Source organism: Oncorhynchus keta, chromosome 19, assembly GCF_023373465.1.
Source record: "Oncorhynchus keta strain PuntledgeMale-10-30-2019 chromosome 19, Oket_V2, whole genome shotgun sequence".
Classification (NCBI taxonomy): domain Eukaryota; kingdom Metazoa; phylum Chordata; class Actinopteri; order Salmoniformes; family Salmonidae; genus Oncorhynchus; species Oncorhynchus keta.
The window spans coordinates 53985156-54005101 of record NC_068439.1 but is presented as its reverse complement, the minus strand read 5'-3'; the positions used below and the strand labels follow the sequence as shown (position 1 = coordinate 54005101).

At 44.6% G+C, this 19946-nt stretch overlaps 1 protein-coding gene and 1 pseudogene across 1 annotated transcript; both read right to left on the bottom strand.

Moving 5' to 3' along the window:
• Positions 1–4916: 4916 nt before the first annotated feature.
• Positions 4917–7506, bottom strand: LOC118397784 (gap junction delta-2 protein-like). The gene is made up of 2 exons (XM_035792658.2): positions 7083–7506; positions 4917–6633 (listed from the first exon to the last, which is right to left on the bottom strand). Exons 1-2 carry the CDS (start codon positions 7157–7159, stop codon positions 5778–5780), a joined length of 933 nt encoding a protein of 310 aa, XP_035648551.1. The 5' UTR covers positions 7160–7506; the 3' UTR covers positions 4917–5777.
• Positions 7507–8306: 800 nt separating this feature from the next.
• LOC118398485 (actin, alpha cardiac muscle 1-like) lies at positions 8307–10811 on the bottom strand (annotated as a pseudogene).
• Positions 10812–19946: the final 9135 nt, after the last annotated feature.

The window sequence follows — 19946 nt, the reverse complement described above, 5'->3', positions numbered from 1 at the left end:
TGGGCCAGAGTGCAGATTGACTCCTATTGGCTCAGGTTGGCTCAGAGGGCTGCCTGCTGGGTGCTGCAGCGGATATACGACAGGACTGTTCTCTTCTCTGTGAAAAATCGGCCCTGACAGATACAGGCTTCTGTTCGTTAGCAACTCTTCGCCTGCTAAGGTCACACCTGTTCTTTTTCTCACCTGCGGTGGCAACTTTCAGGTCTTCCCACGCCTGACAAAACCGCTTTAGAACGCTAGAACTGCTCTGCGGAGTTACTGAAGTTGCACGAGTAATACTGTTCTGCTCTTTTTATTGTACTGTTTTTACAGTATGCAGTCTTTGATGAAGAGCTCACATAAAGAGCTCCAGTGATAGTTGAGCTCTGCCAATATGCTTTCTATTGGTGGCGAGGGTCTTCTGTTGCACTGCTTGACTATCTATCCTCTGGCACTTATCTGATTTTTTTTTATATTGGTTGCTTTTGAGACACTTTATAAATATGGACCTTGAACATCAATACTTTCCATCTCATGTATTTTAGATAGAGCATCCAAGAGGGAGAGGGAGATATTTAAGGGGAGAGGCAGAGAACGAAGACAGTGACTGAGCAACAACCATCAAAGAGAGTAGATAGGCAATGCGGACGCAGCAACATTCCTCACTATTCCCACAGGCTGCTTCAGCTGTGACACCAAGGTCATCCTTGTGGTTGAACACAGCGGGAGAGAGCCTGTGCTCTTGCAAAAACCCTTGAGGACAGTACTCTACAGCCCCGCCCACTGGCAATAAGAGGGTGAAGTGAGGAGATAAAGGAGAGCCCATGGGAGAAGCCACAGCAGAGAGACTAGTCCTATATCTGCCTAGAGTAGAGGGGTTTAAGCTCAGATGAGACTTATTTAGGGGATTGTAATCAGGTGTTACCGGGCAGATCTGGCTGCCTTTGAAGCCTTTGAAACATCTCTATAGCCCAAACGTATGAAGTCAGATGTTCCTGAAATTGATTCAACTGATCCCCACTCACAGTGATAGGAAAAACCTTTAGTGTTTTAGGAGAAACTAGCTCGTCTTGTTCTCTTTGACAGTGTTCGGCATGGATACTCGTAAACAACCCGGACACAATGAGCTTTGGTAATTCCTTAATGACTTTATAGCCGTCACAGCATTTGTCATGTGCAAAACTACTGTACTGTTAAAAAGCCCTGAGCTGGCCATCATGTCCTTATGTGATGTCTGCTTTTTGAGTGACGCTAATGCCACAACACGGGACTAAAAAAAGATGTCGGATTGAAACGAAAGTGTTGACAACACCGAAACACCCGTCGCTGCTTTGACAGCACTTCTCGTGGACATAAAGGAAGTTAATGTCAGATTCTGATGAGCTGGCTGCTTATTCAAACAACTGAGCGCTGCTAAAAGCACACACACACACACACACACACACACACACACACACACACACACACACACACACACACACACACACGCACACACACACACACACACACACACACACACACACACACACACACACACACACACACACGCACGCACGCACGCACGCGCACGCACACACACACACACACAGTGACTTGTGTTGAGTGACAGTATGACAGTGTTTGATTTCCCTTAGTTAGATGACATTATCATTGATGTCTTTGTTGCTCCGCCAGGTGTGGACTCTAACTCCGCGAGCCCCTCTGACTCAGTCATAAAGCTTTAATGTCATAGGCACCGTGCCCAGGGCCGTGGTAATGACTCCAACGGGCACCCTGCCCACACAGGGAGCTCCAGGTCCTGGCAGCGCCAGCAGGGCCTTGCTCTCCTTCCTTCCCTCTCCTTCCCTCTCCTTCCCTCCTACATGGCCGTCATCACCCCATTTGATGCGTCCAAAGAGATATCTGAGATGAGATGGGATGGGCCTGCCAATTCAGAAGTGTGCAAATTCACACTAGATGAGGGAACCAATGCAAAATGACAACTGCTAGTTGTTAGGAATTGCACTCTAAACGTACACTGAGTATACCAAACTTATGAACACCCTCCTAAAATGTAGTTGCACCCCCCGTTTCTTGCCCTCAGAACAGCATCAATTCTTTGGGGCATGGATTCTACAAGGTGTCGAAAGCATTCCACAAGGAAGCTGGCCAATGTTGATGCCAATGCTTCCCACAGTTGTGTCAGGTTGGCTGGATGTCCTTTGGGTAGTGGACCATCCTTTATACACACGGGAAACGGTTGAGCATGAAAAACCCAACAGCGCTGCAGTTCTTGACGCAAACCGGTATGCCTGAAACCTACTACCATATCCCGTTCAAAGGCACTTACAATTTTTGTCTTTCTCATTCACCCTCTGAACGGCACACATACACAATCCGTGTCTCAATTGTTAATCTCAATCTTGAACCTGTTTCCTCCCCTTCATCTACACTGATTGAAGTGGATTGAACAAGTGATGTCAATAAAGGATCATAGCTCTCACCGTGATTCACCTATGGCATGGAAAGAGCATGTATCCTTCAGTGTCTACTGATGCAGCTCTCTGCAGTGCGGACATATTGTTACACAAGTATCATAAGCCCTTATGAATATCAAGAAGGCTATTGTTCTCCTTTATGGTTTCGTCTCTATTAGAGGAATAGCCCCTAGTAGACAGTGAGGTACAGAACTGAAGCGTGAGCACACGAACACACACACACACACACACACACACACACACACACACACACACACACACACACACACACACACACACACACACACACACACACACACACACACACACACACACACACACACACACACACACACACACACACACACACACACACACACGCACACACAGTCTTTTATAGATGTGACCAGTGCTTTCAACATCAGACCGCCTGCCTAGCTGCTTCTCTCTGTCATCTCTTTCCGTGACTGCCTCCTGTCTGTCTGCATTGATGTCAATATGCTACAATATGTTTCCAAATGTGTTATGATCATACTCAATCATCCCTCATCTTGAGAGATTCCAAGATTAGACACACAAAGAATCTGCCTATCATTTCCTCCAACTAAGCTCTCAAGATGAGTGATGATTGTGTATGATCATAACCCATTTGGAAACATGTTGTAACGTATGATGCCAAGGACACCATGATAAAACTCTGAATGTGTTTTAGATAAAAACGTCCTCATGGTGAAAAGCTGAGTTATTTTCAGAAAAGGGCATAGTGATTTGTTACGATTGTAGATGGCCTATATGAAAGACAGTCCACTGATCACTAATGTGTGCTTTAAGGAAGTTGAGTATGAATATTTATGGTGAGTGGCTTTATCTGAAGGAGCTCTGAGTGGTTCCTGCTGGTTTTTGTACTCTTCGGAGGAAACACACACAGAATAAGCATTCATACCAATATTTAGTGTTAAAATAACCATCAGGTAACATTACGAGAGAGAGAGAAATATCCAAAATAAGCTTTGGCAATATGTACATTGTTACGTCATGCCAATAAAGTAGAGAGAGAGAGAGAGGTGGGGCCGCCAGTAGCCAAACGAGCGGCGCTTGTTTCATGTCGGAGAGTTTGAGGAGCATCTAAAGTCCCTGCTGATTTTGAAATTGATCTGTCAGTGCCTTGGCTCTTCGATTTTTGCTCTTCAGAGTTGTCGAGTCATCTTGGCAGCCGTACCTGTCCACCAATCCACCACCCCCACCCCCCTCATGCATCCCGCATCCTGACTGGTCAGCTGGGGAACACTCTGACTCTCTGGGGATATGGGTTTCAGCTCTCAGCACTTTTCTCAGTGACCTTGAGGTAGTGCGGGATGCAACCTCTCAGCTTCCAACAGAGCTGAACCGCTCAACCTCTATGACCAACAGCAGCCAAGGAGGATGAGGTGGATGCAACGGATGCAAATGTGGCTGACGGGCTGGGCGGGGGAGGGGAGGGTCTAGGTAGAGGATGAAGCTGTCAACCACGTGGTCACAGAATGATCACCTTTAGCGGCGTTGGAACAAAGCGGATGTTGCCCATTTTCAGGGAAACAATGTTTTTTTTTAAAAATATTTTTAATCTGACTTCCATTTCCCTTGAAAAACGGAAGGGACTCCGCCTAGGCTTCTTTCTACGCCTGTTACGTTAGGTTAGAGATGAGAGTCGTGCAGACTTTGTCTGTGTCAGTCTGTCAGCTGTTGACTATGTCAATCGGGAACCTGTGGTATAACCTGTGTATGATTTCCCCATGTTTCGATACCACTTGCTGTATTGCTGTACATATCTGAAGGATCTGTTGGAATTATACAGAGCAGACAGTAAATCAGTTTCTTGTTGAAACATTGATTGCAAGGGTTTAAGAGAAAACAGGGCATAATTGTGCTGACGGTGTTTACTGTGCTTTGTGTGTATCTGCTGTGCAATTTGAAAGCATCACACATTACACAAATCGTGTATACATGAATTACATTTTTATTTGTGGATAGGATCACCTTTCAGTATGATCTTACATCGATGATTGCTTTGGAAAATGGTAGCACCAGGGGCAAACATTTATTGCCTATCATCTGATTGATTCCAATTCAGATTTGTGCTCTAGTCTATATGACTAATTGCTCATCAATACTTTTTGAATGTGCAAAGGTTGCTTGTTTTTTCATGTTGCCAAATGAAACCAGGGATGATAATATAGCAGTAGCATACCATTTCCATACAAACCACAGCTATTCAAATCAAATACGTTGACAGCATTTAATCCAAAAGAGGAATTTACAGAATTCTGCTGTTATGATGACGATAATACTCTATAGATTTATAATGTTTGTATTTATGTACATATATGGCACTCGATGACATTAAATCAAGAAAATCCATTTGCCCACAAACGAAAGCAATGGGCGCCTGGGTGTAAATAAAAGAAAGAAAAAATGAATTTAAAAGTCCCAGGTGTCAGCATTTGCAGCACCCCCCAATTGAGTGATCACATAGGTTAAGGTCAATGGTGCAAACTCAGGCAACCAAAACAACGATAGTGCTGACAACAAAGATGTGAGATGAGTAATATACTGGAAGAATGTATATCATTTGAGTACATTTGACCCAAAAACTGCCAAATAATGTGTGTGTTTCATTGCTATAATGGTATGTGGTGTTTAAATCCGGCGGAATGTCATAAAAACACCATCACAGCACAAATTGGATATATTTTGGCTCATTATTCATATATAGTGCAAGTATTTACTCCGTGTTCAACAGCTGAAGTGAACGACAGAGTGAATGTCAACACATACATTATATACTTCTAAGAAGCGCTTTACAAAATATAGGCTAAACCATCATCTATAAACGTTGCATCAGTGCCTTCTCATAAATATATGACAAACGTTTGGTCCGTTTGTTTTTTAGTTGTCAGTAAAAGACAAATAAAATCGATCTACCCCACCTACTTCGCAAGCGAAGTTGGTGTGATAAAATATACACCACATTCTTGTTAAATATATTTTAATTCTTTGTACAATTGTTCTGTTCAGTGGTGCTGAAATGCACAGCTGTCGCACTTAAGCCGCATGCAAAAAAAAAACAAAAAAAATACGCTACATATTTGCAACTTCTTCGGTGGTTTATCTACTTCTGTGTCTGGTACCACACAGCAAAGCAATACACCAGTTGGAAAAATCCAACGCACCACAACCTTGTCCAGCAGATGAGTCGCAGTGGTGTGGATTGCCTCCCATTTGAAATGAATGGCCCTCCGCGAGAACCCATACAGTTTGACGCAACCGGTGTCCACGAGGCTTGTCTTGGGCCTTCTCAATATGCTACACATAGGCAGAGTCACTTGATTGAGTGCGGCCGAAATTGGGCATGCTCATTCTAGGCATGTCTTTGTTACGGATCTCGTAGATGGACTTCCTCCTCGCCTGCACGCCTTTGACAGCTACTTTGATCTTCTTCCATCCAAGATGATTGAGTTCAGCCAAGTTCAGGAGCACACAGACGCCACTGACCGCAAACATGAAGACCAGAAACACAGTCTTCTCCGTGGGTCTTGAAACGTAGCATTCTACATCTTTGATGCAGGGGTATCGATCACACTCATATACCGCGGGGACATTGAATCCGTACAGGAAATATTGACCCACCAGGAACCCTATCTCTAGAGCGTTTCGGAAAACCACTTGGATGATGTAAAATCTTGAGATGCCCTCCTGCCTCCTCATTTTAGACTTTCCACTAGTTCTCATGGCCGAATTTGGGATGTCCTTCACCTCCAAGCAGTCGGGCTCGGCTTCTTTCGTGGAGTTCTCCGTGTTCTGAAGTACTCCATTTACAATGGTGTTTTTGATCTTTTTGCTGTCGTCTCTTTTGATGGAATCTTGGCGCTTGTCCAAGGAGAGGAACACGGTGGAATACCCCCGCTCCAAGCGCTCCTTCTGCTTGGCAGACTGGTGCACGGAGTAGGTGATGAAACAGAGACTGGGGGTGCACACCAGAATAATCTGAAACACCCAATATCTGATGTGGGAAATGGGGAACGCCTTGTCGTAGCAAGCCTGGTTACAGCCGGGCTGCAGGGTGTTGCACACAAACATGGACTGCTCGTCATCATAGACGGTCTCTCCAATGATCGCAACGATTAGAATCCGGAAAATCACCACCACTGTTAGGAGGATCCTACAAAACAAGCAAGCACAAAATCAAAATGTTGCTGTTAAGATGTGCAGAGATGATCGGCTTAATCATAAAACAAACAGATAGACAATTAGCGATGGCAAACTAATACTGGCTCCAGTGCACAAAACGGGCGCTTGGGAGCTGTCCAGTGCTGAAAGCCACTAGTCAGTTCTGAAAGAAAAGCGCTACAGCACAATTCACCTCAAGCGTCAGCTCTCTTATAACAAAATGTGCAAATTTAGTGTTTCCAAAATCATTATTCTTGAATGTTATGTTTATGCCATGATTCCCTATTGGTTCACATTTTTTTGCATAGTCATGAATCTTTGTTGTTGTTTTTTGCGTTTTTGTACCGTTCTTCAGCTTAATCGCTTATAGTAACCGACTTGGTCATCAAACACACACTCATGGTACTACTTTTACAAAGCTATCCTCACGTTCCCTCTTACCTTCCGATCATAGTAGAGTGCTGTTGGACAGCTGCCTCCAAGAGACGCTCTAATATTGTCCACTCCCCCATTGTCATTCATTTGGAGATGATAGCACACCGTGCACCGTTCTTGTGGAATCTATTGTTTCCCTTGTTTTACACTCCGGATGCTCCAATATCTGGAGAATGCATTGGTAACGCGCCGCTGCTGCGTGCGCTCCTGCCTTCTGCCTTCTGCGCCTCTGCTAAAAGATCACTTGACAACCCAAGCACTTTTGCTCGCGCGAGTCTGAGTGCTGATTAGTAGAAAGCCCTCCTATTTTCGATGGCGAGCGCTGGACGCCAGGTCGCGCCGTGCTTGAATGGAGGGCAGTTGAGTGTAATGTTGGTAGGGCGCTAATCCTGCTTTAAGTAGACTACCCTTGCGTCACGCGCAGACAGGTTGGTGGAGAGAGGCCAGACACACCAGTTGTTTTGTTTGTTTCATTATTCTCCAAGTACACTGCAGCAGATTCATCTTTAATAACAATAATTGGTTATAAGCTCAAATCACGGGGGATGGCTGTTGCCTGTAAGACAACCACATGACAGTGACAGAACGAATGGTGGCAACAGAGGACGAGAGACAGAACGAGAGAGAGAAGGGAGAGAGAGCGAAATGGGGGGTAGAAAGAGGGAGAATTGCTTTGTTTCAGTCTGTATTCCGTAGATTATTATTGTTGCAATGTAGGAGGGAGGGAATGCAGATTGAAACATGCCTGCAAGGCTAAGCATTAATCGGCGTTTGACCATGACAAGACATCCTACACATGATATCCTTTTCAGATGGCTATAGTCTGTCTAAAAACAGATGTTTTCATTTTGTCTGTTTAAGGCAAAACAACAATCCATTGTTTGACAGTACCCTAAGCATTTGTTGGTATGAAAACCAGGACAATTCCTTAGATAAGCTTGGCTGTGCGATTACTAGGTTGAGTAACGCTTTAAAGGGTTGCCTCAGATAGTTTAAAGATAGCAACAACTTACTTAGTGGACTGCCACAAGTAGTTATTTTTTTATGTGTGTGACTGGACTTAACATGTAGGCCTATGTGACTAATCTTCCTACTAGGAATGAGTTAGTCTGTATTATCAATGGATAGCCTATGAGTAAACAGGTATGTTTCTCCTGAATTATGAAACAACAATAACCAATATGCTCACTCAGGTTGTGAACAGATGATAGATGAGATGAAGATGGTATACAAAATCCTAGGTCTTGTTTATTTATAAAGCAAATACATATCCACATCATATAAATTCATTCCGGAACCAGTGAAATAACCAAATATAAATTGCACTTTGGTGTAAGCAAACTGTACATCATTGACAAAACATAAAACAGGGGCCTGTCTGGATTTGTAACTTCCATATCGATCATAAACAACATATCCATAGACGGAGGTAATGTACAGAGTTTTTGCATCCGTGGGCGTCTGACTGTCGCAGGGGAGAGCAATTTGTCAATGGGGCGCTTAAAAGCATTTCCTGTGAACGATGGAGGGGCCTGCCTCATCATACTCCTGCTTACTGATCCACATCTGCTGGAAAGTGGACAGGGAAGCCAGGATGGAGCCGCCGATCCAGACGGAGTACTTACGCTCGGGGGGAGCGATGATCCAGAGGAGGGGGAAGAGGGAAAACCAATAAGCAAAAGTCCTCTCAATATGTAGTGCATTATAATGCATCATACAGTTCATTCTTTGTGTTACCGTGATTGGTCATCAATACAAATGTGAGATTGAAGTCAGGTTGGTCTTAGATGGTCAGTTTGTGGTCTTCAGTATGCAGCTGAGACTTGAGAAGAATATTTACCTTGATCTTCATAGTGCTGGGGGCCAGGGCGGTGATCTCCTTCTGCATACGGTCAGCAATACCAGGGTACATGGTGGTGCCGCCGGACAGGACGTTGTTGGCATACAGGTCCTTACGGATGTCAATGTCACATTTCATGATGCTGTTGTAGGTAGTCTCATGGATACCAGCAGACTCCATGCCTGGTGAGATAGAAGAGAACATGTTGTAAGCGAATGCTCTGGATTAGGTTTAACTGGTGCTAAAATGGACAACTCCCTCACCACTTTATTAAAAACATATGTTTGGCAGTAGTTGGTGTAATGTCTCATGTAGCTGTTGTGAAGACTATGTGAGAAAAGGGGCATTTTCTTGTCTTTTAAAGAAGTCAAAATGTGTTGATGGTCAATGAGTTACACAACACTTCTAAGATCCCTACCGATGAAGGAAGGCTGGAAGAGGGTCTCGGGGCAGCGGAAACGCTCGTTGCCGATCGTGATGACCTGACCGTCAAGGCAGCTCGTAGCTGGAGAAGGCAGCGGTGGCCATCTCATTCTCAAAGTCCAGGGCCCCGTAGCACAGCTTCTCCTTGATGTCACACACGATCTCACGCTCAGCTGTTACAATATAAGATTCAAAGTTGTAGCGGTTCGGTCTAAATGGTGAATAGCAATGGACTACCATTCAATATCAAACACACCGTATCCTCCTATCATATATGCCCCGGAATTACGGACTAACCAGTGGTAATGAAAGAGTAGCCACGCTCAGTCAGGATCCTCATCAGGTAGTCAGTGAGGTCGCGACCGGCCAGATCCAGACGCATGATGGCGTGGGGCAGAGCGTAACCCTCATAAATGGTGACATTGTGGGTCACACCGTCACCAGAGTCCAGCACAATACCTATAATATGAGGCCGAATAATATGTAAATCATGGAAATAGCATAGAACAGCTTCATGTTTAATGGTGTAATCTATGTTTCACAAGGAAAGGTTGCATGGGACTCAGTATTCCACCTCTTAAATGTAACTGCATCTGCATGTTATGGAACAGAGTATTTCTCCTCTGCCCGCTTCTCACCTGTGGTATGACCCGAGGCGTAGAGGGACAGCACGGCCTGGGTGGCCACGTACATGGCGGGCACGTTGAAGGTCTCAACATGATCTGAGTCATCTTCTCCCTGTTGGCCTTGGGGTTAAGAGGGGCCTCTGTGAGCAGGGTGGGATGCTCCTCCGGGGGCCACGCGCAAGCTCATTGTAAAATGTATGGTGCCAGATCTTCTCCATGTCGTCCCAGTTGGTGATGATGCCATGCTCGATGCAGTACTTGAGGGTCAGGATACCTCTCTTGCTCTGGGCCTCGTCTCCTACATAAGAGTCCTTCTGACCCATACCCACCATCACACCCTGTAGAGGAAGGAAGGAAATAAACTTAGTCAAAACACAATTCCCCAAAGTCAAACAGAGGGACAAATAAATGTAAGCTATTATAGCAAATGACATTCATTCACAATTAAATGGTCTAGTGGTAAGGTAAAATACAATTGTAAGAAGATTATCAAGGGTAATGCATAATGTATGGCCAATTAAGTCTGGGAAAAAAACAGTTTGAAGGTTGCATCCTCATGAGTGTTTCATTGCTTTCATGCTGTGGACCTTACCTGATGACGGAGGCGACCAACGATGGAGGGGAACACTGCGCGAGGTGCATCATCTCCGGCAAAGCCAGCCTTCACCAGACCAGAGCCATTGTCGCACACAAGGGCAGTAGTCTCATCGTCGTCACACATGATGTCAGCTGAGTTTTTGTTTTGACAAAACGTACATTAAGGCTAAGTAGAGGCCTACAGATGTAGGATCTTAATTTTAGCCATTTTGCTTCAGCAGGAAAATAATCCTGCATCAACAGGAAATGTACATTTTTGTAGGGGTTGACACATGTTTCGTAAGGGGAAATCAGTATAGGCCTACGGTATAAGGGGCATACAAGTCTAGCAAACTTGTTTTAGGTCATTATTTATTTAAATGTATTTTAAAACCCTAGCTTGGGAAGCACATTGTACATCAATGTATTATTAATCTAATATTAATCTAATAATAATAATTATCTGTAGGTTATCAATTTCGCTTATAGATCTGAATCTGATGGAAAACAGACTAACAAAAATAATAAAATATGTGCAACATTTAGGCAACAACAGCTATTTATTTTATCAATATTCAACAACGACAAAAAAATAAGTGTCTTGAAAATTCAAGCTGTCAAATTTGAAATGAAAGCCCATTAAATCCAGTTGTCCGGTTGCAAACGAGAGAAGTCCAATTCAACATCTTTGAAGTGGCTCCAACCGAGGCTACACGTTTACCGTAGTAGAGTGACAAGTTGTCAGGTACTCACCAAGTAGCCTGTCCTCTGAATGAGCAGCGGTAGACTTGTGAGGGCAGACACCAATTTATAGTCTACAAGTGCCACTGCGCCCGGCGACCCCTTTCTCCTTATATGATAGCCCCTGCGCAATTGAGAGCGGAGTGGCCATGAACGGAAGGGCGGGAAGAACAGAGCAGAGGCTCGCTGACTCCTGAAGCCCCATGCGGACAGACACAGCCGTGTGACGAGGTGTGGAGGTATTCCCTCTATTCCTAACGCGTCAATGTGAGTAGACACACAAATAATCATGTTATTTGATGGCCTTAGGTTTCATTAGCATACGCTTTGTTCCCTCTTATAGAGTTGACCGTGCCATGGATTTAGGTGTAGGCCTATATTTTCAGGGATGGGTTATGTGAGGGTTAAAAAAATATATATGTGAGTCAACCCATCTTATTCGAGCTCTTTGCAATGCTCTTTATTATGAATGATGACTTTTAATGTTGTGACTTTCCTGTTCAGTATATAAGACTCCATCCCTGCTAATGTGTGTGTGTGTGTGTTTGTATGTGTCACTGTGACTAATAGGTGTGATAAGGAATGCACGGTTAGGGCTTGCGTCATCCGTCCAGCCTATGAGTTGGTGATTCCTCTTCATGTAGGACATATGTTCACCAGTGGAGGCTGCTGAAGGGGAGAACGGCTCCTAATAATGGTTGGGATGGAGTATAATGGCTGGAACGGAATGAATGGAATGGTATCAAACAGATTCATTTTTATTTAGTACATTTTTACATGTAAAAATGGAACTTTTTATTTAACTAGGCAAGTGAGTTAAGAACAAATTCTTATTTACAATGACGGCCTACACCGGCCAAACCCGGACGACGCTGGGCCAATTGTGCGCTGCCTTATGGGACTCCCAATCACCGGTGGTTGTGATACAGCCTGGATGAAGCACATGAGAACCATGTGCTTGATGCCATTCCATTCACTCCATTCCAGCCATTATTACGAGCCGTCCTCCCCCCAGCAGCCTGCACTGACGTTCACACATGTAAATTCCATAATAGGAATGATTTCAATATGCTACAATGTGAGCCGTTGAATGTCTCAGGGAGACCTTAGAGATGGAGGAAATTCATTGGCTTTTATGGATATGCATACAGCCACATATAAAGCAATAGGGAATTAGTAAGACCTGCAAGTGGACCATTTGTGATCTGCTTGTGACATTCAATTGAAATAGATAGGAAATTATTAATGAGACCCATTGCATAAGTAATAATTGCACTCACTCTCTATTCCTCCAACAGTTGAAGCACATCATTTGCCACCTTTATGCTACCTTGGGATGAGTCCTATATATACATTTGAATATGTAGCCATGGGTTACTTTAATGTTGCGTGTTTGAGTGGGCAGGATAGCTTCACTTCTCTCCAAGTGATCACCGGAACTCTGATCAGTTCTCTAGTCATTCAAGCCACCTTAACATATACATATTTAGCTCTGGGGATGAAGTTCCCCCTAGGAAGGATTTACAGATCTAGGATCAGCTTTCTGTCCCCCATTCCCGACCTTCGCCATTTAGTGGGGAAATGCAAAACTGACCCAAGCTCAGCATCTAGGGGCAACTTCACCCTACTACCTCTATCCTACATACAATACAAACACACTCACGCACCAGATATACAAGTGATGCTGACGGAGAGGCTATTAACTTTAAAATGATCAGTGCTGTGACTTCCTATGGTGAAAGCAGCTGTCCAATGCCCAGCATGGGATAGATAGAGCAAGGCCCTGGTCACTAGGGATTATAGTCTGGCTGGCACAAGACTCTCCCTTCCTCACACGTTACATTCTCACTCTTACCGTGTTATTTCACCATAAGAAATACATCCCTGCAAAATCGAGTTATGCATTTGTTCTGTGTATGTCTATCCTGATTCCCTGGACGTGTATATGCATTTTGTTTTGTAGGTGTAAATGGGTTTTTGGTACCGTGGCTATCGCAGCAAGATTGACCTCTTACTATCCTTTGACACTGGGGGAAGTCATGTGACTAGATGATGTAACAGACATCCACTTGTGCTTTACCCATAATCCCACCCGCATTCTCTGTCTGAGCATCTGTCAGCTGGCTCAGGTCTTCTGGCCTGGGGCAAATGGTTGGGGGTTGGGAGGAAGGGGGTCGAGGTTAAAAATAGCTGGGATGTTGATAACTTTGCGTGACAAAAAAAGTCAGATTTGTGATGAGCTTGTTTCACTGTGTTTTGGTTGTAAAACAATTAGCCTGTGAAGTGTCCATTTCTAAAATTGATGTTGAAAGGCTAAATCTTTAGCGCACAAGTTGAAAAACTGAAAAGTTACAGTACATTTCAAACTCATAGCTTTCATTGTACTGATGGAATTATAAGTATGGGCATGCAGAGACTACTAATTTACAGTAATCTACTGTAGGTCCCTAGTGGTTCTAGTAATTTCTTATAATTCTCTTGGGTGAACTTCTTAAACCGAATCAGCATTATTAAATGTAATTTCTTTAAAATAAGATAGCATTCCGAATGAGCCTATTACTCTATGAAGTAAGGCTTTCATATGGTATGTTTCTTAATCCTTTCCTATGTGCTAACTCTTTTGAAATCTTTCATACTGTACTCTTGGTTTCAATCTATTCATGCCATGTACATGGTTCATATCTGTAACTTATCTCTGGCTCCAATTCGACTTTGTAATGTATAATTTCCACACGTCAATTTGTTCTAAAATCTTTACTTTGATTACTGGGTTCTTGGTTTATTATGCACCTTGATCCTGATTCAACAGCAGATACCTCGGCCTGCAAGTGTAAACTACAGTTTGAAACCCACGCTTTGTGAACAATATGACAGAGGCATATTAGTCATGTTAGAATACACTTGGGGAAAAAAAAGTTGTTCGGGAAGCACGCCTCATATCCCGCTCTGCATTCTGTAGGGGATCTGCATAAATTAATGTATTAACCTTTGGTATTAACTTAGGCATATCCATATTCATAAAGCGTGAATTATGCACAAGTGTAGTTGTTCCTTTGATGCCTAAAAACGCATATATTAGCGAAGCCTACACCTGAACAGTGGGTAAGAGTTTGTTTGCTGTGACCTCTCCACCCACGTCTCTTATAATGTATACACATTTTGAATACGCTATGACAGATGGTATCGAGATTTGTTTCGTGTTGGAATGGTGAACTGACCAATATGTATGTTTGTCTAGGCGCACTGGAAACACAGTTAATCGTAATACTCAACAAACATGGCCTATATGCTGCATGAATATTCTCTACTAATGGTATGTTGCTGCTTCTTATCATTCTCCCCTGTCTGCAGTCTTGTCCATCATTCCCCTCCTTTCTTTGACCCTCCGACATCCCATTGGCCTTTCACTGAAGCTCGATTTGGACCCTCATTTAGACTAACCAATCAGAAGCATTCTGCTGATACTGTATTTCAGGTGTAAAGAACCAAAACACAGCTGGCCCTACTGTTAATACAATCTGAAGGATCGTTTCATTTAGAGATACAGTTACAGAACTGTAGAGAAGTGTGTGGCCATACGCACATCCTGAAAAACGGCAGTGCGTTGCTAATTAAGAATACTTTTAACTGTATCGTCATGTTTTTTTTTTTGGGGGGGGGGGTTCAATCCTTTGGGAATCCTTAGGGAGGAAGAGGAACGATTGGTCTCATCCCTTGGCTTCTAACCTCTCCCTCAAGCCTTCTGCTGTCGTCTCTGCGCATATTGAACAGCTGAGATTGATCTTCCGCCATCATTAAGGATTCCGTCAATGTCAATTTAATTCCACCCAACGCCTGGGTTGAGTAAACCGAGCTGGCGTTTATGTTCTGCCTATCTTTGGAGGACATATCTCACTAGCCTGGTCCCAGATCTGTTTGTGCTGTATAGCCAACTCCCATGGTCGTTGTTATGGCAAACATAATCAACAGATCTGGGATCAGGCTACTATATAATCACATCACCTCCCCTAATAGAATGTTTTGGCATTAGCTTTGCAGCTTAATCAGCACTGCATGAGTTTCCCAAATGTCTGCTGCTGAAATATAGCCTGCTTATCCTTTGCTGGTTGAAAATAAGTTAGAAAGACAGTAGTTTCTCTACTTGTGACGTGTCTGCCATTGAGAATGTAGCTTTTTGGTCGATACAAGAAGCGTAGAGTGCACTTCGAAGCAGATTTTGTTACATTCAGCTACCTGAATTAGATACAGTTTGATCCAACGGTCTTCCTCGGAGTTCTTTGCATCCTGCAGTATTCTAAATCCATACAGCAAGTCTGAGGATTTCATCAAACTGTTCTGGCTGTTAACGTGGGATTGTTGGGTTGTTCGGTTCAGAGAGGTCCCACAACAGCCAAAGATGCATAAAATAGGCACATAGATATGAATAATTGATATTCTCTTTTCGCCTGCACCAAAATGCAATATTTATGGGGCATTTTAGCCGGAGTTTGTTATTGTTCAGGGTGAAAACATTTAGTCCCATAACAGGATACGCAAAGTAACCAACCATGTTTGTTCCTTTTTTTGTGAGATGTTTTAGTGTATGGAAAGAATTGAAGTCATGCATTGCAGAATTCTGTCTATCTTCTTAGACTCAAGGGACACAACAGGCGTATTCCACAGCGAATAAAAACATTAGCTTTTAAAGCAACCAAATGACCTTTTGAATTGTGAAATGATTTCCAAATGATAAAACAGTGTACCTTTACCAAATATGTGTAAATGCCTAATTGGACTATTGCCTTCTCTAGTCGAAAATGATTGGTTGGTGACTGCTTGTTGAAACAGTGTAAACAGTGTAAACGCTACTATATCCCTCTTATTCCTATGTGTTCTCAGTATAAAGTCCTCTCAGATCTATAATCTTATATCTACGTTGGCGGGGCGGAGGGGTCATACCAGAGAAGAGCGTCCGCGTCACAGGCGGTGGGGTGGCATCTTAATTGGGGAGAACGGTCTCATAGTAATGGCTGGAACGGAATAAATGGAATGCTATTGATCACAACAAACACACGGTTTCCATGTGTTTGATACCACTTCATTCACACTCCATTCCAGCCATTTTAATGAGCCGTTCTCCCCTCAGCAGCCTCCTGTGGTCTGAATACATAGGTTTGGTTTGCTCCTAGCAGAACATGGCTAGGTGAAGCCATCTCCCTTTCCTTTCCTTTCCTTTCCTTTCCTTTCCTTTCCTTTCCTTTCCTTTCCTTTCCTTTCCTTTCCTTTCCTTTCCTTTCCTTTCCTTTCCTTTCCTTTCCTTTCCTTTCCTTTCTTTTACTGAGACACACCCCTCAAGCCTTACAGACACATAACGGGGACATTTCCTCCTGAAGAATGATCTTTCACGATTGATGTAATATGAGAAAAATAACTGAAAAAGAGCACCACCTACTGGTGGTGGACTCCGATAGAGATGCGGGTTTAGATATAGGTGCAACTGTCCCAGTAAGAGGACGGAAATGACCATTAAGAGACAGGTGTACAGAACACACGTTTATTGCCACACTCAAGACAGGCACACGCACAGCAAACAGGGGAGACGACTGATGGGAGTGAATAGTGATAGTAGTTTATGATCAAAGGCACTAAAGTCAGGGAGTCCAGAAGAATGATTGTCCACGTGGAAATGTTCAAATGTGAGTTGATGTGCAGGCAGGAGTGTACAGAGGTTGTCTCAACCTGCCCTCCTGGAAACAACAGAAGATTTGAGAGGCAGAGTGGGGTTCTGCTGCTCCCAGGCTAGACCATTAATTGGCTGACCAGGTCACATGACACAAGTCAGGAGAGAGTTGCCCCTAGCAACTAGAGTTGCCCCTCTGGCCCCTAGAGTTTCCAAGGGCCAGAGGTGTGAAGCCGGGGGATGGTAGCCTCTGCTGGGCTGGAGAGTTTGTGTCTCTGTGTCCCAGGGCCAGAGAGAGGGTTTGAGTGAGGGTTTTCAACAGCCGACCTAAAATGTATGAAGTACATTTTTACCTAAAACCCTCTTGTGAGGATGCGGCTTAGTGTGTCCTCTGTAGCCGCCTTGTGAAGTCCAGTGGTGGTTGTAGGGCACCAAAGGAGTCGGAAGTCCTGCCGACTCGTGTCGCCACCCGTTCAGTGGCATGAATGGAGCTGGCAGTGAGAGACCAGGTGCTCACAGTGTGTATGAGGCTGGTCTGTCCAGCAGGAGTCATGGGGGTCCATGCCCGTGCTGCTGGAGGTGTCCAATTTGATGGAGGAGGCCATCCCACAGGGGCAGGCCTGGCGTCCTCGGCTGGAACAGGCAATGAGCTCTGGTTAGGTGGTGGCTCTCCCATGGAGCCTGCATGGTCAGCCAGGTCCAGAGGCAGACCCAAATCTGGTCCGGCCGGTGGATCCAAGGCTGGCACTGAATCTGGCGATGGTGTTGGGCACAGAACAGGAGTGGGAGGCGGACCCAAGACTGGAGCTGAGTCAGCTGGTTGGTCCAGGACAGGGCCGGACATTTGACCTAGGATTGGGTCTGGCGATGGGCCCAGGTCAGTGCTGGATTGGTCTTCCAGGACCGCTCTGATGCTGGCAGGTCCAGGAGAGATAGTGAGGGCTTAGGGGCTGGATTGGACGCCACCTGCGACTCAGACTGTAAAGTCGGCTTCGATGTCAGATACAGGTCAAGCAGGTCTGTGAGAGCAGAGGATAGTGTAGGGACCAGCACTGGAGTTGAGTCTGGGGATGGCTGGTCAAGCAGAGACACTAGCAAGAGTCTGCTGGAGTGTCTGTTAAGGTGCTGGCTCGGGTACCAGCAGCTGCGGATCTGGTCCTGTAGGTTGATTAGGCTGCAGCACTGGCAACGGCTCGACTGACTCAGGTGCTGCTTGTGTTGAACTGGTGCTGCTTGTGTTGAACTGGTGCTGCTTGTGTTGAACTGGTGCTGCTTGCGGCTGAACTGGCTGATGGCTGTATCGGCAACCGTGGCACCCAAGCCGTTTGAGGCTGCTGCACTGCCTGGTACACAGTATACGATTGGTCGATCCTGTGGTACTCAGGGACTTGAGGTGCAGGCCAGGTGTTGGTCTGCTGCCAGTAATCAGGCGGAGGTTGTGGAGCTGGTGAGTGCTAGACTGGAGGGGGTCTCAGGACCACTGCTGCAGGGCCTCTGTGCCTGCGTACTGCCGTGAGGTAGAGGTGATGGTTTAAGAGAGGGTTTTTAACAATAACTTCTAGTCTTCACTGGCCCATTAAAGAAGACCTGAATTATTTGTGCAACTCTGACTGCGTTTTTGTTTGTGGACCTTTGCAAGTGCATGGTCAAACCAAAGTGTGTGGTCCTTTATAGTCCAATGTGGGGGTTCTTGATTGTGTTTGTGTGGAAATAAACAGACACTAGCACAGACACAGTTAGCAATGATCACCTGTCTTCCTATTGTTTCCTTCCTACAGTGTCCCGCTGCTCTCAACTGTGGCTGAGGATCAGAGTGGTGGTGGTGTCTGTCTCTCTCTGTCTTTGTGTGTGGCTGCTGTGGGGGAGGTGTTGGTGGGGGGTACTACTCTCGGGCAGCTGCTGCAGGGTCTAATAGAGTGACAGGGGGACATGGGGGGTTATGGACGCCCTCTACCGACAGACGCTAGACCCTGTGCAGGCAGCCAGGCGGTAGGAGTGATTCACCAGAAGAGGGGCTCTGACACCGGACATGCCTAGTTTGGCAAGCCATCTGCCAAAGACTGCAAAATGGAGGGCAATTCCCAACTTGGACAGGCGGAGGGGAAGTGATTGCACACACTATATTGAGCAGTGATTGTTTCACCGAGCTCTTACGCAACTCATGTCATTTATGGCTAGGTCTCTTTAAAGATGCACTTTACTTAACAAAAGGCACATCTCAATATGTGGCCTAGGTATGACATGAAATGGCACAAGTTGGGAGGTGGGCATTCCTCTTCTGTACTCTATTGTTCCTAAAGCAAGCGGGAGGCCCGATGACATCAGAGTAAACCCATCAGACCAACTTGAATAGCCGACTCTTGGAAAACATATATATTTTTTACCCTCTTAAAGTGTGTGTACATTACTGTATTTATACTTGGGATATTGTTTTTCAACAGGAAAAGTCAACAGCAACAAAAATAGCAGGAGTGCGTTGTTAAACGCAAACCAAACCTGAGATGAAATCATTTTGAGAGACGGCATGACATTGCGCTATTTCAGAAACGTTCATACGGGGAGATACGTTTTGCAAACGTCCTTGATTATTGTATTCGTGTTGACATGAGTCAGCACTTCTTTACCCGAACATTTTATACGGTTATCTGTCGTTTTCTTTCTATGCAGTTATACTGTAGACATGGGACACATGAACATCATCATAGAGAGATCAACATTTACAAGGAGAAACATTTGATCATTTTCTTTCAGAGTACACGTTTAAAATTAGATTTGTTGTAGTAGTCTTTTTGGCTTTAATGGATGGCCTACTGTGTAGTACGCTTATAAATGAGTCATTAACGTCATGAGACCCCAACTGGCTGACTTATAGGAGGGCTCAGCATAGTAATGAGCAACATGGCTAGCAAGCAGGAAGCCCTCCAAACATAAGCCCACATTGGTGATACGTTATGACTTGGCCACAGTCCATCCCTCACATGGTGTCACACTGAAACAATTCCTGT

Bases quoted from the DNA above. Each gene is read 5' to 3' on its own strand.
- LOC118397784 (XM_035792658.2), bottom strand. From the start codon at position 7,159: ATGACAATGGGGGAGTGGACAATATTAGAGCGTCTCTTGGAGGCAGCT. The intron at 6,634-7,082 runs GTAAGAGGGAAC...CTTGTTTTGTAG, and splicing joins CACTCTACTATGATCGGAAG to GATCCTCCTAACAGTGGTGG.